Here is a 25506-nt window from a genome sequence, read left to right as displayed (position 1 = left end):
AAGTTTATTATTACAGTCGTTCAGACCAAGTTATATAAACTCTATATTTATTGTGTTTTATTGGCCTATACATTAGCAGTCAAACGTCTTCTCTCATTGAGATTTCTTCTCTCACTGATATCATCTCAAAAATCATAAGTGCAAGAAACTGCCTGGCCCAAAAGGACACAAAATGGATGCCAGACAGAAACTAGCCTAGACATATAGTTTAGAAGATTGGCTAGCTAGCCAACAACCTCCTCCATGCCCTGGAGAAAGGCATAATTTGGGACAACGGGTCTCCCAAGAACCTATTGACTCACTTTAGACCAATTTCATCAATGCTCAACCTCACTTCCTTGCACCCATTTACCCTAATTAAGCATCATTTAATTCAAGTCGCTTTTCCTATCCTGTCCTTACAGGGTTATCAAGCCCCTTCACACTATAGTTCACCTCAGGAAAACTCATTAAGCTTCTCCCAAATTATTGTCCACGTTGGGAAAATTCATCAAGTTTGGGGGCAAATAATTCGGGTTGAGCTAAGGAACATTTTGCCCTATATCAGAAGAGAGCCTGCTCCCCAGGAGTACATCATGTTCTTGAATCCATACTTGCACCCCTAATCCCTTGGGTCTCTCTCCTCTCTGTGAAATGCTGACTAATTTGCTGTTGTTTCTGCAGACCCCTTTCTTCAAGACCAGTAATTATAGCCTTCCCAAAAAACGTTTTCCCCCTTTTCTTCCTGATTTCCTTTTTGCTAGCCTTGTATGTGATTTCAGTATGCATATATGCTTCTTGCTCATTTTATTTTCTTTCAGTAAAATATTTCTAGTTGAACATCTGCCTGGTGTATTTTAATAGTTCTCTTAAGGGAAAAATCTCCATAAACATTAGAGGAGAATCCCAGTTACCCCCTCTCACTTTGTCTCCTTTAAAGATAATTTCCCCTAATTAGGAAACCACCTATTTGGTAATACATACCATTTTTAAAATGTATTTAAAACATTTGTATATCATCTTTCCACCCAATTAGTGCTCTCACGGGGGCAAACAATTAAGAAGACATTTAAAAACATTGTTTAGAACCAGTACACATAAAAACAAGTAAGAAGGAGCATTAGAACAGGACAGAGAAACCCAAAAAAGTATTCACCAGCTGTTAGAAGACAATAAATGAAGAGGGTAGACAAATAGCCCTGGGGAGAGATACAGGTAGTATGATACCGGATAGTACCAGCAAGCATAGAAAATCAGTTTTTGGCACACAATGTTGAGTCGGGATGCCTCTGGATATTGGGCTCTTGCCACGATTCAGTTCAGCTCTAATTCAATGTGACTGCAAACACACACTTTGTGGTTAGCAATATAATTGAGAGAATCCACAATAAGGCTATATTAAATATAGCAGTATAGCATACAGATTTAAATATGGATTGAGCCCCCTTTTGCAAATTTCAAATGTGTTTGGCAAACTAGACCACAATATGCCGTTCTATACATTTATGAATTCCCTGTTTTATCCCCTTACTGCCCAAGATGACAGCATCAAGATTAAGATGTGCCCTGTAACAGTTATGACTGCGCCAGTGTAGAGTTGATGATAGCTTTTCCCTGGGATTCCATTCACTTGAAACCCCTTCCTTCTATCCCCTGCTGCTTAAGCACATCTTCAGACATTATATTACACAGTAGGAATAAGAAGTATATGTGACTTGCTCTTCTTTGTCCTGTCCAAAGTTGGGTTGTCAACATTTTGTTTCTTCAGCCATATATGCAAGGCTCATAGCACAGAGACGACTTGCCCAGCTGACTACTGGAGAAGATGAAAATGTTTAAACATTTAAAACAGGTGTAGAGAACTGGAGGCACATGTGGTTTGAGCTTCCTGTTGCCCACACTTCTTTTATAATTTCCAAGATTGAACGCCTCCTACCTCTGTAGTCCAATGTGTAGGTCATTCCTGCTTCTGTGAGACTGCCCTGTCTCTCACATAAGTGCATAATGTAACATCTGAAGAAAATCTTAGTGCTCTGACACCAACAAGTAAAGATTCAGTATGGTTCAATGGTTAGAGCTAGCTTTCTCAACCAGGGCTTCATGAAACCCTGGGCTTTCTTAATGGCCCTGGAAGACTGTTTATGTACTGAAGGTTTCATGCTGGGCTGCAGGCTGGAGTTTTAGCCGTGGCAGGTTGCCCCACCTCTTCCTGCACCCACACGGGGGAGTATTTGGCCTGGTGTACCTCATCCACCCCCGATTTGTGTTCCTGCATGGAAGCTGAGGCAGTGAAGTTCCCAGTGCATAAACGGTCAAAGGGTTTCCCAAATAGGCAGGAGTTAATCAATTGTTTACATTTTTTTAAAAAATTTGTTCAACATTTATAACTGTATATGATCATGTCGACCCACCCATCCCCAGATGGCCAATGGAGGAGTCCCTGGTGAACACGTACGCAGCTATGCTTTAGAACCATATTCTGCACAATCACTCCTGGGGTTTCTCAAAGCCTGAAGAATGTTTTGGAGGCCTCTCAACATTAAAAACAAATTGAGAAAGGCTGGGTTATAGTGTTCAGCTAGGATCAAGGAGAGCCGGGTTCAAATCCTCAGTCTGCTGAGTGACCTCATGCTACTCAGACACTCTTGACCTGATCCACCTCACATGGTTGTTGTTAGAAAAAAAATGTAAGAGGCAAGAACGGTATTGGAAGCTGCTTCAGGTCCCCGCTGGGAAAAACGGTCAGGTATAAATGAAGCAAATAAATAAAATACAGACCTGTTCATCATGACATTATGCCTCATAAAATACTTTCCATTTTGTGTGTGTGGTGGTCTTAATTTACAGTTCAGCCCCGGATATCTGGAACTTGGCTATTTGATCAAGGTTCTTGTCTGGCACCACATCATTATAATTTCTATAAACAGATTTTCAATTTATCTACAGGACAGAAGATCTGCACATCTTGGGCCCATCTGTGACCAATGAAATAGTAGTGCATTGAACTCTTGCCACTTCATAAAATGAAAATGCCCTGAAACAGGGCCAGATAGACATTCAGAGAAATGGATCATTTCCCCTGATCTGCTCCTCCATGACTTTCCCAATAAGAAAAGGAAGGCATGATGCCCCATCATTACATTCATTGTATCCATGCTCTCATCACAAGAGGCAGCTGGAACACTGGCACATGGCAGTGGGATGCTGGATTTGGTTAGGTCGCGTCTCTCTTACTAGGCATTATGAGGAAGATACAGGTCGATTTAAGCCAGATACCCCTTACCTTGTCCCCTTACAGCCAAATGTGCCATAAAACTAAAATCTTGAATTTCCAGAAAATATAAGAGCCTCTTGTGGCGCAGAGTGGTAAGGCAGCAGAAATGTTGTCTGAAAGCTCTGCCCATGAGGCTGGGAGTTCAATCCCAGCAGCCAGCTCAAGATTGACTCAGCCTTCCATCCTTCCGAGGTTGGTAAAATGAGTACCCAGCTTGCTGGGGGGGTAAACAGTAATGACTGGGGAAGGCACTGGCAAACCACCCCGTATTGAGTCTGCCATGAAAACGCTAGAGGGCATCACCCCAAGGGTCAGACATGACTCGGTGCTTGCACAGGGGATACCTTTACCTTTATAGTGTTGCATCATATAAGAATGTTACCTGAATGATAAAACGACAACAATGAATTTCTGAATACATGAAACTGCTTCATATTGAGCCTAACTAGTTCAGTATTGTCTTCCCTGACTGGAAGCAGCTCTCCAAGTTCTCAGAGATCTGTCTCATCTCATAAACTCCGGACTGGACTATTGCATGGGACTGCCTTTAAAGACATCTGAGAACTGATGCAAAATGCAGCAATGAGAAACATGTCTGAGGCCAGTTGCTTTGAACATATAATGGCCATGCTGCATCAACTGCATTGGTCGTCCATCTGCTTCTAGGCCCAAATCAAAGTAGTGGTTATCAGCTTTAAATCCCTTTATGGCCGATTCCTTTGAAATGTGATGTTGGAGGAGAGTTTTATGGATACTGTGGACTGCCCAGAAGATAATGAGTGGGTTCTAGACTGAATTGAACCTGAACTCTCCCCAGAAGCTAAACTGAGGCTGTTGTACTTTGGTCATATCATGAGAAGACAAGAATCATTGGAAAAGAAAATACTGCTGGCAGCAGGAAAAGAGAAAGATCCAAGTGAGATGGATTGACTCAAACTAGGAAATCACGGCCCTCAATTTGCAAGACCTGAATAGGCTGTTAACCATAGGATGATTTGGAGGTCATTAATTCACATAAGTTGAATGTGACTGAATGGCACTTAACACGCACACAAATGCTTTGGGCTGTGATTTAGCCATATTGTGTAGATGGTTTTAGTACATGGCTGTTATTCATATCGAGTTTGTGAATGTAACTATTTTAAACAAATAAATCCCCTGTTTCCTGATCCTTTTAAGTGGAGATGCTGTGGATTGAACCACAGTCCTTCTGCATGCTAAGCAGATGCTCTACCACTGAGCCATGACACCACAATGCTTCTTTTGAGGATATTTGGCAAGTCCTTATTAACAACTACAGAAGTTCCCAGCGTTTGAAATAGAAAACATAGTGGGTGGAGGGTGTCATATATTCTTATTGTCTGTGTTGCAGGTATTTGTAGCTGTTTGAATTTATATTTTCCCACATTCTTTTTGCTGCCTCAGGGAGCTATTTTTTTGGGGGGAGGGGTGTCTAATAATGGCATACAGTATTACAGAGACCTTTAATGACTCCCTGTGGCATCAAATAAGCCTGGGAAAATATACACAAACTCACAAAACAAATGCAAAATTAGGGACATATTAATTACTGCGGGAGGGAATAGTTAAAACGTAGACAGTGTGTTGACATTTACACAGATTCGACAAAAGGGGAATGTGCTTGTTGTCCCACTCCCAGCCATTGTAGACAGCTGTGTTCTGCTGCTGCACTAAAAAATACTACCTTCCTCCCTATTCCCTGCCAAAGAGAGGCAGGAATGACAAATGCCTTGCATAGAGGACAAATAAAAATGACAACTTTCAGATGCTTTCATAAGAGGGGTCTTACAATATTCAAACACTTTGAAAGGAGGGGCCCTGGCTCAGTGGTAGAAATGGAGCTTTGCATATAATAGGCCAACGTTTCACTTCTTAGCATCTCCAGTTTATACAAACAGTCTCAAATAAAATATTTTGACCCACTTATTTCAAGTCCCGTTGATTTCAGCAATTGTTACTCCCCTCCCCCTCCCCCCCAAAAAAAAACTGTCCATAGAACTGCAGAATGAGAACTGAATGACTTGCCAAGGATGGTTTGAACACTGAGAGGGACAAATTGACTGAGACATTGTGATTCTCCTGAGAACACATCTATCTGTCAGCCCCCAACTGGTTTATCCACCATTCCGGTTCCTTAGGGCAAGGGTAGTCAACCTGTGGTCCTCCAGATGTCCATGGACTACAATTCCCATGAGCCCCTGCCAGCAAATGCTGGCAGGGGCTCATGGGAATTGTAGTCCATAGACATCAGGAGGACCACAGGTTGACTACCCCTGCCTTAGGGAACCCTAGAATCTGCAGTTCTGTGAGAGGCTTCAAGGATTCCAACAAGGACTTCTCAGCAGCTTGCTCAAACTACAACTCCCATGATTCTTTGAAAAGACAACACGGCAGATATTTATAAAACCATTTAAGATCCTAGGGCCTATGGAAAACAATGACAGTACAGGACAAACAGCCTGTGTCATTGGTTTGGTCGTGAACACTAGCCTTCCTCCACTTGACATGATCACCAGCATTCCTCACCGAGGATTCTAGAAATGACATCTCTGAACACTCAAACTGATGCTCGCAATAAACCAAATATCTCTGTGCTAATCCCAGAAGCAGCAACCGTGGGGAGGGGGAGGGGGAGGGGGAGGGGGAGGGAATGCCTGTGTCAGTCGTTTCTCAGTATTTTCATAGCTGCTTGGTACTAGAGGTTATGAATTACAGATGGAATGTGGGCTATGTGAGCACTACAAGCAGGTGCTCTGGAATTTGTCTCCTCTTTCAATAGGGAACTGCCCTTCCGAACATGAGGCCATTGAAGAGGATCCATCAAGGTTACTATGACGGCCTCCTCTACTTCCCTTCCTCGGAGGCAACATTTCCCCTCCGTTTTTCTTTCCCTTTCTAACTGAATGGCCCGAGTGGTCTGTTGCCTTCTCTCCTGAAGAAATGTAGATGCCCTACCTGTGTCAGTATGATATTTTACAACTGGCTCAGCCCAAGAACCTGAAAGAAGAGTCGGAATAAGCCTTAAACCACTGAAAATGGCATGAGATGTTCAAAATTTGGGGTTCAAAATTAAAATATTTTATTCAACACAGGTCAGGTGAAATCAGGGGATGAAATTTCAGAGGTAACTCAGTATAGATAACTCTGAGTTAAAACTAAGGTTGCCAAATCCCTTTTGGCCACTGGTGGGGGATGAGGGTTGGGTGGCCAGATCCTGGTTGGGAAATGCCTGAAGATCTGGTGATGGTGCCAGGGGAAGACAGGAATCTCAGTGGGGTATAATACTATAGACTCCATCCTCCAAAGCAACCATTTTTTTCTGTATTCTAGAGAGGAAGTGTAATTCCAGGGGATTTCAGGTCCCAGGAGGCTGGCATCTCTAGGTAAAACTGCTGTGTGAGCAAATTGCAGTTCTTGTATTTCAGGCCAATGAGAGTTACTTAAGCTAGTCCATTTAAATCTGTATGTTGAGAGGCTTTTGTTCCAGTGTTTTCCCCAAAAAACTTCAGTACATTTTCTTTGAATATTCTCCAACTCTTTTGGCTTCCAGAAGGCTGGTAAAATCTTTCCAGTACCCGATTCCCTACTCTGTAGAGAGACAGTTTGGTGTAGTGGTTAGGAGTGTGGATTTCTAATCTGGCGAGCCGGGTTCGATAGTGCACTCCCCCATGTGCAGCCAGCTGGGTGACCTTGGGCTTGCCACAGCACTGAGAAAACTGTTCTGACTGAGCAGTGATATCAGGTCTCTCTCAGCCTCACCCTCCTCACAGGGTGTCTGTTGTGGGAAGAGGAAAGGGGAGGTGACTGTAAGCCGCTTTGGGACTTGGGTAGAGAAAAGCAGCATATAAGAACCAACTCTTCTTCTTCTCCTCTTCTTTTCCTGAAACACCAGTGTTTATATTGAGTTTTTAACTGACTCTTAAGGTTTCTAAAGGCAGTTTCTAACCACACCAGACCACTCTTCAGAGCTAATTCCTTTTCTGGCTGGTAAGGGAATTTTCTTCTCTCTTTAGATTTATTCTCTTCCTTGGTCTCCATCTATATACCCACTCATCCTTACCAACTTTCCCCAGTTCTCCTGTCTATGTTAAACTCTTCTCACTCAGGGCTTAATTCCAAAACTGAGGGGCTTTTTGCACGCCTTCAAAATAGCACAATGGTTGCCAATTGAAAACGCTACTGATTTGCTGTTTTGCACAATGTCGTCGACAATCTGCCACACACCTGAAACCAATCTGCAAAAAGCGCTTCCTTGTAGCGCTTTCAGGGAAATCCCCAAAAGTGGATTCACCCTCCGGAAAGCGATACACTCCTGCAACCAATCTGCAACACTAGCGAAAAAGACCTGTGCGTTAACATTGTTGCGGTTTCTACAAAGTCCCTCCCCCTGGCTCTCTTCTCTGATCTTCCGGCGAAGCGATCGCCATTTTTTTTTCTCCGAGCGAGCGGGGATAAACGCACCAGCGAGCCTCTTTCAGTTTAGAGGCTTCCCCGGCTTCAGTCCCTCCCCTTCAGTCACTAAGCACACTTCAGTCACTAAGCACACTACTAAGCAGTCACTTTATTTTTTACACATTCATTCAGCCGAAAATCGGGCCCGTGAGAGGGGGGGGATTTTTTTTTTCACTCGGAGGGAGCGTGGCAACGATCAAACGACAGCTCAAACACACCAGGCAGCTGGATGGGTCTCTCCGTTGCAACGAATTAACACAGATTCGTTGCAATGGGTCTGTTTTTTTTTTTTTTTTTAAAAACCTTTCTTAAAGGGAAAGGGGCTGTTTGGGAGCATGCTAACGGCTGCCCATTGGCTGCTTGACGGCTAGGGGCGGGACGAGCTCGGCAATAGTGCTTCCTTTCTAGCGATTTCTGCCGAGACCAGAAGCCTGTGGGAAACGCTACAAAACGCAACTGGATTCCACTACAAAGGCAGGTATGCATAACGACGAATTCCACTATTTTAAATGGCGATTTTTCATTCAGTGACCAATTTGCTACAAAGATCCCGGTGCGTAAAGAGTACTTGACTCTTCTCAGCTAAAGCTGAAATCATACTCAACTCAGACAAAGCAAAAATCTCTCTGAGTCTGTCTTCAACATGCCCTCTCTGTCTTTATCTGCTCAATTGATGCTGACCAGTCAAATTCCTTGCAGCAGCCTGTCACTCAAGGCTTTCTGTTTCTGTGAAGAATTCTGCCTCCATAGTCCTTCAGCTGTTTGTACAGGACTTCTAAGCTTTTAAAAAGTGCAGTTTGTCACAGCTGCTTAGGCTATGTTTTAGGAATATTTTGTAGCTCAGAAACTTTGTTCAGGAGAGTTCTGACTTGGGCCTGGGGAGTTTTTTCTTTTCTTCAGAGAGAAGGGAAATCAACTGTGTATCAGAAGTGGACAGTAAGATGCTTTTCTGGTAGAAGGTTCTCTTTGCCACTGTGGGACTGTCAAAATGCTGTGGGGAATGCTGTAGATATAGCTTATCTAGATTTCAGTAAAGTTTTTGATAAGGTTCCACATGATATGCTTGTTGACAAGTTGGTAAAATGTGTTAAGTGGATCGATAACTGGATGACAGATTGCACTCAAAGGGTGATTGTTAATGGTTTGTCATCCCCTTGGAGAAGAGTGACAAATGGTGGGCCTCAGGTTGGGTTATGCATGTAAAGGTTTTCATCGAAGCCAGTATGCTGACCCTTTAAAACCATCATTTTAAAAAAAAAAACTGTCATGTTTTCCTGCAAGAATTAAGCACCAGAAGACAAACTTACCACGGCAAATCCACTGTATAGCTACTATATTCAGATCTTTTTCTCTGGGGTCCAGGACTTGCCCGCTCCTATGGTAGTAATAATATTGGGCTTTTAGCAGGCCATGCTGCTTTCTGTAAGAGAGAGTACAGTGTTATGATCTCCACTGCTTCTGCTTTATATCTAACTGACATTTCTTATTGGTGGATGTGTGCTCTTTAATACTCTCCTAGAATATACAGTATGATAGCTGCTTGGCTAGAGGTGTAAAATTTAGATGCCCATGACTCAGTCCAAAACAAAGTTGCCTAAATCCAGCAAGATAGACCCACCAGTGAACGCTCGTTGCTCTTTACTACTGAACACATAAAACGCTACCCAAAGGAAGAAAAGAATCTGGCATCCAGGTTGCTCACAAACAGAATATTGGCACTGTCAGTTTCCAATTTAGTCACAAGGGTTACATTCTTCAATGTTCTTAGTTTTTGTTTTGTTTTACTGTGCATGCAGGTGGGGGGAAAGTGGGATTGTGGTGGCAAGCTGTGCAAATGAGTTGGAATGTCTTTTTACAAACTGCTAAAAGCAATGATTCATCTGTGAGCACACACCCTAAAGCAGCAAGATTCCTAACGGCATGGAGAAAGAGAATTTTGAATCTATGTTGCTAAGTTTTCACCCAAGTGCTTTACCAAGTTCCTCTAGAATCCTCTTCTTCCATGCAACTACGGCGGCGCGGTTGGTGTGGGCGAAGCACTGGAAGGTGATTGAGGCCCCAACTATTTCTACATGCCTAGATAAACTAGCGGACTTAGCAAAAATGGCAAGACTCACTAACATGGTTAATAAGAAAACACCGGAAGAATATGACAAACAGTGGAGCAACTACCTGGACTTTCTTAAGGAAGACAGCAGTAACTGTTAGGTTAGGGTTAATATGCAATGGGAACTGACTACATATTTCTTGAGATAATATCAGACTATACTATAATATGTATTAATAATTACTTACTAGCTGGTCGCTTTTTTCTTTTTTACCTTTCTGTAAACGCTTTATATAACAATAAATAATAAAACTTTTTTAAAAAGAGAGAAAGAGAGTTTTGCATGCCCTTCTAAGTGAGTAGGCTGTATTCATTTGTTCCATGGAATGTGGCCACTGTGACCCTATCTTTTCACATACAGCCTTCTGGGCCAGACTTGATTGGTGAATCCTGCTGCCATTTTGAATTTTAAAAGGTCACACAAGGGCCCTATTGGGATTAGGCCCACAGTATAGCAGATCAGGCACTCTTGTCCCGCCCCCTCCCAGGACTTTTTCAAATGTTGAAACAGAAGGGGGAGGGATGCAGGCATTTCATGGAAAAGTGTGTATGTGAGGGGGGACATTGGCATCTCAGCCTATCCTTTAAACTGGCAACAGCCACTGCGACAGACAGGATAGCTTCCACCTCTCCCAAAGAGCAACCAATAAGAACTGACAGAACGTTAGGGTGAGAAAGTTGGAAAACAGCAGTTTATAAGAGATAAGAAGTGTAGGGTGTGTGGTGCCCAGAGTTGCCTGGTCTGGCAGCACTGCCAAGAGAGGATGGGGGGCCATTTTTCGGGTGCAGGAAGGAATGATACAATGTGCTGACATCAACCAGAAGTGACCCTGATAAGTTGAGCATAAGTCGAGGATGTTGGGGGGTGATGTTCCGGCTTTTGGGCAAAACTCTAAGGTCGAAGTACCTTCTAACCATAGAGTTTTGCCCAACAAACACTTTCTCCCCCTTTACACACACAACCGTAATATGCCAGCATCACTGGGTGACAGCAGGATGTTGCATTAATTTGCAATGTTCTTCCAGTATGGGATGGATTTGGAGGAATGGGCGGGGGGGCATCTGGAAAATGGGGAATTCCCACCTGGACCAGGGGACCTGGTAACCCTAGTAGTGTCTGATCTATGTGCTGAACCATTTCAGCAAGGATTCTTCTGCAAATCTATGTATGTATTTTACCAAATTTATAACCTGCCGTTCAGCCTTCACAAGGGCTGCCAAAGCTGCTAAAAACTTAAAGCATACATAATAAAATCACATCTTTAGCCTCCACCCATCCCAACACAGATCATTAAAACAATAGAGGAGGTCAGACAAATCTCCCTGGAAAGAGAGTTTCAGAGTTCAGGTGTCAGGAACAGAAGGCCCTCTTACATGTTGCAAGCTGCCTAATTTCATAAGGGAGGGACACCTGAAGCAGGGCCTCCAAAGAATACTGTAGTGAGCATTTAGCTGCCAGAAGAAATCTTTTAGGAAGGAGGAAATTAACATGTGGAGGGGAGCTGGGAACTTTAACCCTCGATAGCATGCCATTTTTCACTGAAAAAGGAAATCTCTGAGCTGCTGGGGGGGGGGGAGTATTCTGGCACCTGTACATTTTCCCAGCAGAAGTAAAAACAGCTTGAGGATGTTTTTCCAGCAAGTAAATGACACAGGAAGAAAGGGTTAATGTTTCTGGCTCTGCCTCCTCTTCCTCTCTCCTACAGCTTTCCTTCTTGGTAAAGCACTTCCAGAGACTGCACTTGCAAGAGAAAAAAATTCAGAAACGAAGAAAAAGAAATTCATAATAAATACCTGGAACTGAGAAGCTCATGCTGGGTAGCACATTTGCTGCTATATAAAGGTAAAGGTATCCCCTGTGCAAGCACCGGGTCACGTCTGACCCTTGGGGTGACGCCCTCTAGTGTTTTCATGGCAGACTCAATACAGGGTGGCCTTGCCAGTGTGTTCCCCAGTCATTACCGTTTTACCCCCCAGCAGGCTGGGTACTCATTTTACCGACCTTGGAAGGATGGAAGGCTGAGTCAACCTTGAGCCGGCTGCTGGGATTAAACTCCCAGCCTCATGGGCAGAGCTTTCAGACTGCATGTCTGCTGCCTTACCACTCTGCGCCACAAGAGGCTCTTGCTTCTATATAGGGGTGCCCAATTTACATTTGGAAATAAAGCAAATATACAGTGGTCCCCAACCCCCGATCTGGGGACCAGCACCGGTCCGTGGATGAGTCGGTACCGGGCCGCGGCTCCTCCTCATCCTCCTCCCTGGCTGCTGCCTCAGGGGCTGCCCTGACACTCTGCCGCTGGCTCACCTTTGATGCTCTCCAGTAGCTGCCGTGGCTGGGGCTCCCCCTCAACGTGGCACTGTGCAGCTGCTGCTGGCAGAGCCCCCCAGTGGGCGGTGGGAAGTCAGGGGCACCAGCAGGAAAGCAAGTGAAGCAGGGACAAAAGTCCCCCCAGGCCTCAGTAAAATTGTCAAGCATTGACCAGTCCCCAGTGATAAAAAGGTTGGGGACCACTGTTGTAGAAGACTGCATTAGTCTAGAGCAGGGGTAGTCAACCTGTGGTCCTCCAGATGTTAATGGACTACAATTCCCATGAGCCTCTCCAGGCGTTTGCTGGCAGTAGTTTTGGTTGTTATCAGGAGTGACCACACGTCAGTATGACAGGCATTTTGCCAATGAGCTGCCTTGTCCTCAATAGAAACATGGGTCAACTCTACATTACACATTTCTGTCAGCTAAATTCAAATCCAGTCGAACTTAGAGACAATCTGATTCTCAGGTTATAAGCTTTTAAGAGTCAAAGCCAGAGGAGTTCAGCAGAACTCACAAAGAACAACAACAAAAAACCCCAGATGTGTTCTAGGATAAACCTAGTAATAAAACCTCTCCATTTAAAGAAAACTTAAAATCGAAGAATAAGCCTATAAACTAGTTCAAAGCCTGTTAACTAAGAACTCCTCACTGAATTATACCTGACTTATACAGAAAATCTCGATTCCTCATTCCAACTACCTTATTCTTCTCTGTAAAATAAAATCCTTTTTGTTTGTTGTTAAAGAAGCCTCGGCACCATTTCTGATCAAGATTAAAGAGGGCTCTTACAACTTCCCCAAAAGTTCCAGGCCTGAGTAAAGCCAAAAAGATCTGTCAGCCACAGGTGGAACAGTGAACTTAATTTTATAAAATAAAGAAACTATGCTACTCAGTCTGTGAGGGAACGCCATTTCATCTTGGCAGGAAATTTTACCTCAGCGTGGGGAAGTAGCTTTCCATCACAGTCACCCTAAGGCAGTTGTAACTTCATGACACTGTCCGCCCCCATTAAGTTTTATTGGATCATTCGGGAAAAGCAAGCAAGATAGCTAGAATTTGATCACAAGGGAGAAGGAGATACCAACCATTGCTTCAGCTTTCCTGGGGGTGAAGGGAGTCATGTCAACTTTGGATATTTACATAGTGTAAGAGGCCAGTTATTTCTGGAGCTGGAATGATTATGGTGCAAGACTCCCCCCCCCCTTCCCCCCCTTGGCAGATAAACAGAGCAAACATGCTGGGGAAATGCATAAACAATGTTTGCTTCCTCCCCCTTCTGTAAAATTAGAAGTAAAACAAGCAGGCCTTTCGAAAGGTTAGGACACTCTCTTTCACTTTCTACTGCACGCACATCCACCTCTTCCTCTGAAATCCACACTTGACACTTTCAACCTCGGCTGCCCCCACGTTCATTGTGTAACTGATGGTGTTGAATGTCGGTAACAAGAAAACAGGTTGGACAAAAATAACTCTTCAAGTCCCTTTCTCAGCAACTAAGTACAGGAAACATAGCTTATTTTCTCCCGTTTCTTGCAAATTTTTATTCTTCTGAGCAGAACAAGCATTTCTCTTTCTTTGGTTAGTTGTCAGATCAAGTGAGAATAAACGCAGTCATTCCTGGTTTTGTAACAGAGGAGTTTCTGGGTCAGCAAAATTGCTCAATGTGATGGAATGTGTGGTCAGGGTGGGTTTTTTCTTTCTTTCTTTTCTTTCTCTCTTTTAGCCCTTTGTATTGAGACAATCCTCCATCCTTCCCTCAGTGCCTTAAGAATGGCATGAACACATCTGAGGCTGGAACAGCCTATCCAAATGGTCCTTCTCGGTTTTCACATCAAGTGCCGTTGCAGGATTCTGGGTGATTCAACAATGAGGCTGTACAGAATCACAGAATCATAGAATCATAGAGTTGGAAGGGGTCACACAGGCCATCTAGTCCACCCCTGCTCAACGCAGGATCAGCCCAAAGCATCCTAAGGCATCCAAGAAAAGTGTGTATCCAACCTTTGCTTGAAGACTGCCAGTGAAGGGGAGCTCACCACCTCCTTAGGCAGCCTATTCCACTGCTGAACTACTCTGACTGAAAATTTTTTTCCTGATATCTAGCCTGTATCTAGTATGTTCATCAGTATAGTTAAAGACATTTATAGTGTTACAAGCTATCATTGTAAGCCTTCTACACAATTCCCAATTAATGCAATGAAACAACAAAAGAGGGAACAAAGTAGCCCAACCTGTGTGTACAAGCAGAATAAGTATAAGTATATTAAAAAAATTATTAACATTTTATTTTTTTATACTTGAACCTATTCTGCTGCTCTTCAGCCTTTTAGGTTCCTAATTTGAACACACAGGTTGGGTTACTTTGTTTCCTCTTTTGTTGTTTCTTCGCAGGAGTCTAGGTGACACATAAAAACGAGCAGTGAAGGTCTGAATATTGCAACGGCCCCTGGGGATATAGCACACTTCTGTACGCACAGAGACACCTGCACTGCCCCTGGGAAACCTTAAAGGTAAAGTTAAAGGTATCCCCTGTGCAAGCACCGGGTCATGTCTGACCCTTGGGGTGACGCCCTCTAGCGTTTTCACGGCAGACTCAATACGGGGTGGTTTGCCAGTGCCTTCCCCAGTCATTACCGTTTACCCCCCAGCAAGCTGGGTACTCATTTTACCGACCTCGGAAGGATGGAAGGCAGAGTCAACCTTGAGCCGGCTGCTGGGATCGAACTCCCAGCCTCATGGGCAGAGCTTTCAGACTGCTGCCTTACCACTCTGCGCCACAAGAGGCTCTCTGGGAAACCTTAGGCCCTCTCAAATCAGCACTGGAAGAGTTTTTTCGCTCTCGTTGCAGCTGCACAACAGCATCTACAAGCCCACCACTTTAGCTTTCTTCATAACAAGGAATAATTTATGGACACCAGTGTTTGCTAAAGCAGGTGTACTGCAGACCAGACCCCACTGATTTTGCTACTGTTTGGATTGGCCCACTGCTAGTGCACAACTGCAGACAGCAAGGGTGCCAAGCACAGGGTGAGAAGCAGCAAGATGGTACAAAAGTTTGCTCACCCTCTTTTTGTTTGTTTGTTTGTGTTTATGCATTTGTTTATTTATTTGTGTGTTTCAGTTTCTATACTGCCACTCCCAAAATGGCTCATGGTGGTTAACATGCTCTCAACAATGAAACCCCCATAATTAAAACCCCCGATTACAAAAAACCCTTGACAGAGGCTTGTTCTTTTGGTACAGGCAGATTCACCACCAGCAGCCGCCAGCTCTAATAGCCTTCCATGTCTCCTCTCTGTTTACCCCTCTCAGCTCAGCCCATTCAAACCCCATTTCCACAATGTACTGTATACCTGCTAGTGGTAGTGAAGCTTTTCCTCCTGGTGTTTCCTATCACTGTCCCTTTAGTCCTGCCCTCGATGTTAGTGAAGATATAATTCTGCCCCCACCTCTTCCTGTCACATGACTCTGATATTCTTTGACTCTGAATTTCTGTCAAAGAGCTGAGCTACCACTTGATTACCTTACCATGACTGTCATGTGTTTGCAGCTCATTGGGTCCAATGATTTCTGCAGGTGGCTAAAGGTAGATCCTGGATCTGAGGAGGATGAAGACCCCTCTGAAGGTAAACATGATACCATGTAGAGGTGAACTGAATTACTTGTGGAATTAGTTTTGTCTTCTTAAGCCTTTCTAGCTGTGAGGGCCAGACCTTCCCTATCAAGTTTTCAGGGGAGAGACATGATGTCATAGTCCTGCATTGCACTGCATCGGTAAAGCCATACCTGAAGTATAGTGTGTAGTACTAGAGGTCTCTGCTCAAAAAGCATGTGGACAGAATGGAATGAGTGTTCATTGGGCAGAAGAACAGTTTAAGAGGAGGTACAATTGCTCTTTATTTATTATGTCAGAGGAGGGCGGGAAGCAGTTCCTGGTGGCAGCAGAGGTCAGAACTAGCAAAAATGGGTTTAAATTATGGATAGAAGGCTACCGGCTAGATATTGGGGAGAGGGATTTACAGTAGTAGTAGTTCAGCAGTTCTAGTATTGTTGTTGCTGTTAATAATAATAATAATAATAATAATAATAATAATAATATTTGTATCCCGTCCTTCACCAGAATCTTAGGCAGCTAACAATATAATTAAATTAAACATAAAATTACATTAAAATACAATATAAATATCTTTAACCAGTAAAATATATCCCATTAAAAAATTGGGCAACCAAATCAAACCCCCAAATGGCCACAGATATAGTTTTACCCAGTTGGTTTGTGGAGCGGTTTCCAGTGCTGTAACGGGAGGTGGGGAGTGTGTAGGGGTGTGAATTGGCTCCCTAGGGATGTGGTGAGCTTCCCCTCACAGACAATCCTCACACAGCAGCTGGACAAACTGTCAGAGATGCTTTAGGCCAGGGGTAGTCAACCTGTGGTTCTCCAGATGTCCATGGACTACAATTCCCATGAGCCCCTGCCAGCATTTGCTGTCAGGGGCTCATGGGAATTGTAGTCCATGGACATCTGGAGGACCACAGGTTGACTACCCCTGTCCTAAAGCATCCAAGAAAAGTGTGTATCCAACCTTTGCTTGAAGACTGCCAGTGATGGGGAGCTCACCACCTCCTTAGGCAGCCTATTTCACTGCTGAAGTACTCTGACAGTGAAATTTTTTTTCTTGATATCTAGCCTATATCGTAGTTTAAACACTTTACTGCGCGTCCTTTCCTCTGCAGCCAACGGAAACAGCATCCTGCCCTCCTCCAAGTGACAACCTTTCAATTACTTAAAGAAGCAAACGCTGGCAGGGGCTCATGGTAATTGTAGTCCATGGACATCTGGAGGACCACAGGTTGGCTACCCCTGCTTTAGGCTGATTCTGCATGGAGTAAGGAGTTGGACTAGATTGCCTGCTTGGCCCCGTCCAACTCAATGATTCTGTGATTCTATGGTGTTGTGACCAGAGAAGGTCCTTCCTTAAGTTACCCCTTAAATACTGGTTGTTGCAGCTTTTCCAGGCTGTGTAGCTATGGTTGTTAAAATGGCCAGATTATAACCACACAGCCTCGAAAACCCATGACAGCCAGTTGACTCTGGCCATGAGAACTTTCAACAATTCATCAGTAAGAAAAATAATCTGACAGTTTTGCAGGACTTCAGAATGAATTCAGTTTCTTCAGGCACCATTTTTAAAGGACAAGTTTCTACTGCAGGCTTTTTCTAATCAGAGTTTTGTGAAAACTTGGGGTTTCTTAATGGCTCTAGAAGGGTTTTCCCAAATAGGTGGGAATTAATGTTTTATATATTTTTCAATTTTTAAAACATTTATCAGGTTATATGACCATATAGGCTCTGGTGATTCTATGCCATTGTTCCACTTCAGGGGTTTCTCATTGCCTGAAAAATGTTTCAGTGCATTCTCAATGGTTAAAAAATTGAGAAAGGCAGTTTTAGTGCTTATGACTGTGAAGGCAAGATTTAAAGTGTTTGGGTAAAACATATATGTCAGAAATTGAGGTGGGGCTTCAGTTTCATTATTCTTCCCATGACTAGTAAAATTAGAATAATTTATGCAAACTAAATTCGAATAATTTATGCAAAGGAAAGGATATGCAAAACAGGACAAATTATGCATTAAAGCTTTGTTTTGTTTATTATTACATTTGGATTGCCTGGATGTAGAATTTTAGTCTCTTTTTGTGCGTGTGCCTTGTACACTCCATCTTAATTTAACCTTCATTTTGTATATTTTTGTGGGTGAAGGAAAGAAGGCATCATGACAGCTGCAGAATACTCAGAGAGAAAAATGAATACATAATATGACATTTCCACAGACCACAAGTGTGTACGTCTAGCGTACTGCTTTTCACTTGGCTAATTAAAACAGGCAGACCCATAACCTGGTTGCATATTGCCGCTAAACTTCCTTGTAAGCTTTGTGCTGAATCCTGTAGGGCATTATTTACCCAAATCTGGCCAAATGCATTTGGCTATTAAAACAAAATTAACTTAGGCTCGTGTTTTATGCTGTGGTAGTTGTACATCGTTAAGACCATGAACCCAGTTTTCCCAGTGGTGTGTAAGATTGCCTCTCATTGTTAACACATGACACAGTTTTGGCCTGGGGTCATTAATATCAGGTCCAAATTAATGAGAAGCAGGAACAAGAAAGTAGCCATAAGGGGAAGAGAAAAATCTAAGACTACAGGGGACCCAAAAGCAGGAAACCTTCATTGTATGCAAAAACTGGTTCTAACAGATCTTTTAAAGTTGCTGGTATTTTTTCTTTCTTTCATCCTTTCTTTTTCCTTGGAGAATAGTCCAAACTATTCTAATATGAACTTGAAAGATAGCTATAATCATCGCATTTGGTTGGTTGATTTCTACCATGGAACAGCTTTATAGAACTGTTCTTAACTATTCTACTTACGGTCATGGAATACCATGAAGTGTACCGCAGAGTTAATTGTAACTCTGACATTATAATCCTACACAGTGTTACTCCAACCTAAACCTGATCTCAGTAGGCTTCGATGGGAATTACTCTGCAGAAAATTGAACTGATGAAGCTGCTTTAGCAGAACATCAGCCTATCAAGGCCTCCAAGATGGAGCTCTTCCACCAGGTGTTTGGTTGAGGCCAAGGTATTAAGACCAGGAGCCCCTCCTCAGCTTAGCCAGGGCAGTAGCCTATTGTCCCAAATAACATCCTTCTGAGGTACTGGGGCAGGGGAGGTTGTTGAGCAGGGGTGAGGTGTGGTTTTAGTATTCGCCATCTAGGAGGGTTAAGGTTTTAAGGTGGTGTCAGATGGGGGGGGGGCTGTCTGACATCCCCTGAATGGCCATTGTATGCATATTGTTAGCACCACCGCAGGTTAAAAAAAAAAAAAACACCTTCTAGCCAAAGCAGATCATACTCCTTTTTGCATACACAACTCTGATTGAAATAGGTGTCGATTCAAAGAACAGAGTTGCTGCACAGGGTTGTATGGAGAGAGGTGGTCTTGAAGAGAGGAGAGCCCCTGGTGATGAAGTACTTTGAACTGAATCCAGCAGCAAATAAGCCAGCTGTTGGAACTGGCAGATGTACATTCCATTTAGTTCCTACTAGCAGATGTGCTGTAGCATTCGGTACCAGCTGAAGTTTCCAGGAAGCCTTCAAGGACTGCCTCACAGACAGCATGTTACAGTAGCCTAGCTTTGAAGTTACCTTGGTAGAGATAAGGGACCGGTTAAGAACGTTTTATCACCTATTCAAAGGTAAACACACACAAGAAACTGAAGCAGGGGTAGTCAAACTGTGGCCCTCCAGATGTCCATGGACGATAATTCCCATGAGCCCCTGCCAGCAAATGCTGGCAGGGGCTCATGGGAATTGTAGTCCATGGACATCTGGAGGGCTGTAGTTTGACTACCCCTGAAAGAGTCACAAAACTCTCAGAGCACTGGTCAAACACTTTAATCTCCATAAGGTATAGAATGTCTTTAAGATATCACCAACTTCTACATTAGGGACTCCCACTAAACCAGATTCTGAGCTGCAGAACCCAACAGTATTTATAAGGCTTTCTATTCTCCCCATTCTTCTCTCAGAGGAGAATACAAAGTACTCCAGGCATCTACAAAGCCCTAACAAAAACTTCTGCATATAAAGTTTCCCACACAGAGCGCTAATCCAAATAAGGGCAAATATCTTAGAAACTGAAATATACCAGTGATAGAAAATGACTGCTGGGAGGGTATAACTGTAGTGGAATTCTAACGGGAGGATGGAAAGAGTAGAGACAAATTAGCAGAAATAATTGGTCGGTTTACTTTTCCTTATTTTTTAAGAGCCTTTATCTTCATCATTATCCGTCCCGTGGAGGAAAATATGCTGTTTTAGAAAAGGTTTTGTGATTGTTGGCACGAGAGGAAAAGCCATCCTCTTTTAAAAGTGCATTTTAGTTACGAGAATCTGTTTTGCAATTCAGTTATTTGTGGGTACAAGTAGTAGTAAAACACCAACCGCTTATTAGCTGTAGACCCAGCTGCGATAGGGCACTAAGGCCCTCTCATTTAGCACAAATCACATGCCTGCAGACTGAAGCTCTAATTAATACAATTATTTGTTTCTTCTAAGTGACTTCAGACCAGCTGGATCATGCAAATCACAGCCCTGGGAACAGAAGAATTTAGTTACTGCCAGTCCACAGTTGCTGTAACAACAGCCAGTAAAAACTAGCAGCTCTCAGGAGTCGAATGTTTAAGCTCCCCGCCAGTATCTACGAGAGGGCAGCTCAAAGTTCCCATCATTCAAATTCTTGCTGCATAAGTTTCCGAATGTCGTAGAAAACTGATCAATGCACAAACACATAGAGATGGTAGCAGTGAAAGGATTTCAATTGTTCCATCAGTAGCTTGCATTCAAGGGATTGGAAAGCAGCTAGCTTCCATTGTTGCTCTGTCCTACATAGCACCTCCTGCCCAAAGGCAAATTAATACTTACACCTAACAATTGTAGAGTTGGAAGGGAACTCCAGGATCCACTAGTCCAGGAGTAGTCAACCTGTGGTCCTCCAGATGTCCGTGGACTACAATTCCCATGAGCCCCTGCCAACAAACGCTGGCAGGGGCTCATGGGAAGTGTAGTCCATGAACATCTGGAGGACCACAGGTTGACTACCCCTGCTCTAGTCCAATCCCCTGCACAATGCAGGAACTCACACCCACCCACAGTAGCCCCAATTTCATGACCAAGTGTCCCCCCCCGCCGTACCAAAAATCTCTAGAATTCAGCTTTTTTGGTGGGGGTGGGGCGAGGACAGAACTCAGTGTTAATATACCGCTACTCCCCGCATGCAGACTTGGGGCGGTTCACAATACGCAAATCAAGATTCATGGTTATCTTTTATTAGTATCAAAAGTAACACTGACCATGGTCGTTTTTATGGTCAGCAGTATTTCCATATGCAGAGTGCAGCTTTTGTGACTCCCCCTTCCTGTTCCAGCCCCAGGTACAACTCCCAAATGTTGTACCTCAGGGATCCCAGAGAACATTTAAGGTGGGAATTTGCAGCTGCAGTGTGGAAAGGTAACACTGTGTTCCACAGGTGGAAATCATTCTGCACTTTTGGACTTAAGAAACAGTGTACAGCCTTTTGAGCATTCTAGACTGCTTCGCTAGGATGGACTAACGAGGGGGGATGTTCTGGGCCGGGGGTGGCCAGACTGCGGCTCTCCAGATGTCCATGGTCTACAGTTCCCATGAGCCCCTGCCAGCATGGGAATTGTAGTCCACGGATACTTGGAAAACCACCGTTTGGCCACCTCTCTTCTAGGCCATGTTCCTCTAGGGTGATCCTGAAAAAAAATAGTACCTTAACTGGCTGAACACTACAGAAGATCCTTTTGTTCGGCCTTCTAGAGCACCTTGCATCTACAGATGTAAGCGATGACTCAGGTTTGCAGGACAGTTACCTAAGATCCCAGAGCGCCTTCCTCAATACCAGTAGTCCAATGACAGGACCTGGGGAGGCCCTTCAAGCCACTGCCCAGCCTTCATCAAATAAATGAATCTGGCACTCAAGTAACCCATTAATTGCACAGCTAGATCTTCCTGCTGTCCCATCATACCTTCTTCTGTGTATGCATCATACTTCACAAAGCTTGATGCTGCACCCCTGAACCAGGACAGTTGCAGATTCTCTCTGCAAGCAATTTCACCAAGAGTCCACAGAAAAGGTATTTCAAGACCTCCATACATATAATCAAGTTCCCAGCCAGAGCCAGCACCTATGTCAATGAACCCATCAGACCTTCCAAACGTATCTTCTCTCCCATTCTAGTCTCCTTCCCTAATCTAACCCTTGACGTCTTTCTATCTGCTCTGGATTGGCCACGAGAGGAACGGTGACTTTAATTTAGCATTTAGATTAAAGGCAACAAAACAAGTAGGACTGTGCATATGTGAACAGTTTTTATTGGATCGCTTTGCATAAACTGCTATGGTAGTATTGAAATTGCTTGCTGTCTCGTACTTTATTTCCTAGAGTTCACCCCTACCTTATCCTGGATAGGGTAATGAAGTTACCTTCTGGGTAAAGGCTTGTCTCCCATCTTTCCTTCTCAAGTTTATTGCACCAGATTTGGACCCTTCCGTACAACTCAGGTCCTTTCTTGCACCTGGACTCATGTTTTAGAGTTTCCTGTGCATGGGACACTATCCATACGATGGGTCTGACAAAGGGGGACTGATCTGAGTAACACAGCTGCATGCAAAAATATGTAATCTGAAGCCACATCTGCACTTTACAAGGGGGGGGGAGGAATCGAGAGCCAGAAGAATACTGCGAGACAACTTCAAAATTTTGTTAGCTTTATTTTTTTTTAATAATTCTCTCAAGTTTCATAATATAAACACAATTTCTACAGTTAGCAATGGTACTTCTGGTCCACTTACAAACCACTTGATATCTCCAAACTAAAAAGAAAGAGAGCCATTTTAAAAAACCAGTTGGACGCTGCAGCCTTCAGCATTCCAGGACTAACTTGGCTGGCGCTCCTCTTTTCGGCCACATTTAACAGTCAGGCTGCAGAGAAATGTATGGTGCCCACGCAACCACATTCAGGTCCCAAGCAGGTCCTACTAAAAGATAGCTGCCCAAAGTCTTACATTAGAATACTGTGACTCAAATATCCGTTTGCAGTGGAAGAACCTGCTAGGCGCTTTCCCCTTTGCAGCAAGGCTTCTCAACGCATGTATGCACCCAATTGCACAGCTCCTCCAATGGGATAGCATTTCTGTTTGTGGAAGAGGAGGCTGATTCCCCCCCCACACACACACACACACACATGCACACACACTTTGAGCCCTATGCTGCTCCCAAGGGTCTGCTGGTAGCCCTCTACCTAGAACAAAACTTCATGGGGCTCAGTGAGTTGCAGGAGGAGGGGGGGAAATCCTGCCCCACAAAGTCCACAGACGGTCGGATACATGCCACCAAGCACAATGCATCAGGGCATTGCTTCTATGCAAGTCCTGGCGAAATGAGCAGGAACTGAGAAAGTTCAGTGGACTTGGAAGGGTATTGCTGGATTTAGTCCACCGCCACTTCTGGATTTTGAATGTATGGGATCCTTGCCATATGAGAAACAGGAGGTAGCTAAAAGGACAGTTTTCATCTGCTACTAAATTAGAAAGTCCCCGATAAGGATCAGGATTTAACAAACAGTCAAGTCGGGATTAAAACATTGGGCTTAGTTTAATCATGTCCTAGTAGTCTTGTCTTTCCCAGATGTTACAGCTTCCCAACACAAGCACAGCTATTTGTTTTGCCCGTGTCACCCCAAACGGTTGCTACATCATTAGGCAAAACATGACAAGTTCATTTTATTAGTCAAACATTTGAATTCCACTTGAGTGTACTAAACATAAAGAAGGCTGCCCTGGAAGCTGTAAAGCGAACCCATTTACCACTGAACTGCAGACTTCCAATATGTATATTCAACAGTTTAAAAAGGAAGACCAGTAATCGATTAATCTTTCTCTTTTCTTAAAGTGTATTGGGTTTCCATAGAGTCCACATGATTTATTTGCAAAAGCATTTCAGATTAACTCTCAAATTGCATCCCTTTTTCCAGCATCTGAAGTATGTTCGATAAATAAGTGCCCGTTTCCAGCATTTTAACGCACTGATTATGAAATGTATAAAAACTCATTTTAAAAGCACCCCCCTCCCTCTCCACCAAAAGATGGGTTTCAAGAGGTCACAAATACAGTCAAAATTTAAATATCCAGCCAGGGGTCCAAGATCTGACAATCAAAAAAAATCAGCCAAATTAGATTCAATGTTTACTTGAAACCAATGGCAAGAAGAGGAGCCAAAGAACTCTAAAGAAATGGCAGCAACTTTTTTGAGGTCTCACTTCATGCTAAACCGACAGATCCCCCCCATTCAAATTCCTGAGTGTCCTTGTGTTACACATGCAGCTTCCAAGAAAGAATTCCTTTGAAACGCACTGCATTCAAAAATAGAATTATTCCAGGTTGTGGCTTCTTAAGAGAGTGAGACCTTCCATTTTGTTGCTTCTCGTGCACTACATACATTTTTCACTTTGTTTCTGGACCCTTGCTTCTCTCTGAACTTTCATTTCACTATCTTATAAACCTCAACGTATAACAACACTTGGAGAGTTTTTGTTCATACTGGCCAAAGGACAGGCTTTTCTTTAAAACAGAAAGCATTAAGTTCTACAAGGTCTCTCTCACTTTGGCCTGCAGGGCGTCACAGGTCTTCTTAGCGTCCCCTAGAAGCATGGCAGTATTGGGCTTGTAAAAGATTGGATTGTCTACAGCAGCATAGCCAACACCCAGAGATCTCTTCATAACAATAACCTGCAAAGAGAAAAGTTAAGAACATAGTTGAAGTCCTCCTGGCCAGATCAATGGTCCAGCAATCTGTTATGGTCCAGCTCAGTGGCCAACCTGTTGCTATAGAAGGCCAACAAACAGAGTGTAGAAGTAGCAGCCATGTTCTATAATGCATAGACACAAGTACTCAATAAGTAAACTATACAATAATGCATGAAACCTCTGATCAACAGGTTCTATTTCTCTGCATTTGGATGAGGGATGAGAAAGACAGACAGACAGACAGAAGACAGACAGACATCAAGTCACCATCAACATATGGTGAGACCCTGTATGATTTTCAAGCCAAGAGGTGGCTTGCCTTGAATTCTGGGCTTCCTTGGTAGTATCTCATCCAAGCAGTAACCAGGGCCAACCCTGCTTAGGTTCTGAGATCTATTGCTCATTAATGAACACCAATCACCATATACAGTGTGGAAGGAACAAGTCAACTGTGCCAGCACAGAGGCTATATGGAAGTAAAGGTGTCATGTTTGGGAGCAGGGCTGAGAAGCACCAAGCATGGCATGTCAAAAAGCCACAGATGGCTCCTGAACTGAGACACAACCGATTCAAATGGGTAGCCGTGTTGGTCTGCAGTAGCACAATAAAATCAGAGTCCAGTACCACCTTTAAGACCAACAAAGATTTATTCGAGTGCTTGCTAATCTGAAGAACCGGGTTTGATTCCTGATTCCTCCACATGCAGCCAGCTGGGTGATCTTGGGCTAGTCATAGCTCTGTTAGAGCTATTCTCACCAAGCAGTCCTCAATTCTCTACTGGACACTGATTTTATGGAGTCATGACTGTTCTGCAGATCTAGAAATGCATGCCCTCTGTTTTCTATCTGGATTTTCTTCGCCAAGCAAAACCGTTCAGGAGGAGAAGTTGGTCAAAGGCCGACTCAGAGACATATGGGGATATTATTCTCAAAAGTTTTAACACAAACGGAGAAGACACAGAAGTTCTG

General features: G+C 43.6%; 1 protein-coding gene and 1 long non-coding RNA gene across 3 annotated transcripts in view; both read right to left on the bottom strand.

Moving 5' to 3' along the window:
- The window catches only part of LOC143842211 (uncharacterized), a 31976-nt gene extending 17989 nt beyond the window's left edge, over positions 1–13987 (bottom strand). Inside the window, exons 1-2 of the long non-coding RNA XR_013233021.1 lie at positions 13499–13987; positions 9034–9146 (exon numbers count right to left, since the gene is read on the bottom strand). This is a non-coding gene — a long non-coding RNA (uncharacterized LOC143842211). The remainder of the gene's footprint in view (positions 1–9033; positions 9147–13498) is intronic.
- An 8497-nt stretch (positions 13988–22484) lies between these two features.
- Positions 22485–25506, bottom strand: part of NNT (nicotinamide nucleotide transhydrogenase) — a 61296-nt gene continuing 58274 nt past the window's right edge. For both annotated transcript variants that reach the window (XM_077347077.1, XM_077347078.1), the window contains exon 22: positions 22485–24520. In XM_077347077.1, the coding sequence (XP_077203192.1) occupies positions 24377–24520 (144 nt within the window). In that variant the 3' untranslated portion in view covers positions 22485–24376. The remainder of the gene's footprint in view (positions 24521–25506) is intronic.

The sequence above is a fragment of the Paroedura picta genome, chromosome 7 (genome assembly GCF_049243985.1).
Source record: "Paroedura picta isolate Pp20150507F chromosome 7, Ppicta_v3.0, whole genome shotgun sequence".
Classification (NCBI taxonomy): Eukaryota; Metazoa; Chordata; class Lepidosauria; order Squamata; family Gekkonidae; genus Paroedura; species Paroedura picta.
This window is presented reverse-complemented; position numbering and strand designations above follow the sequence as displayed.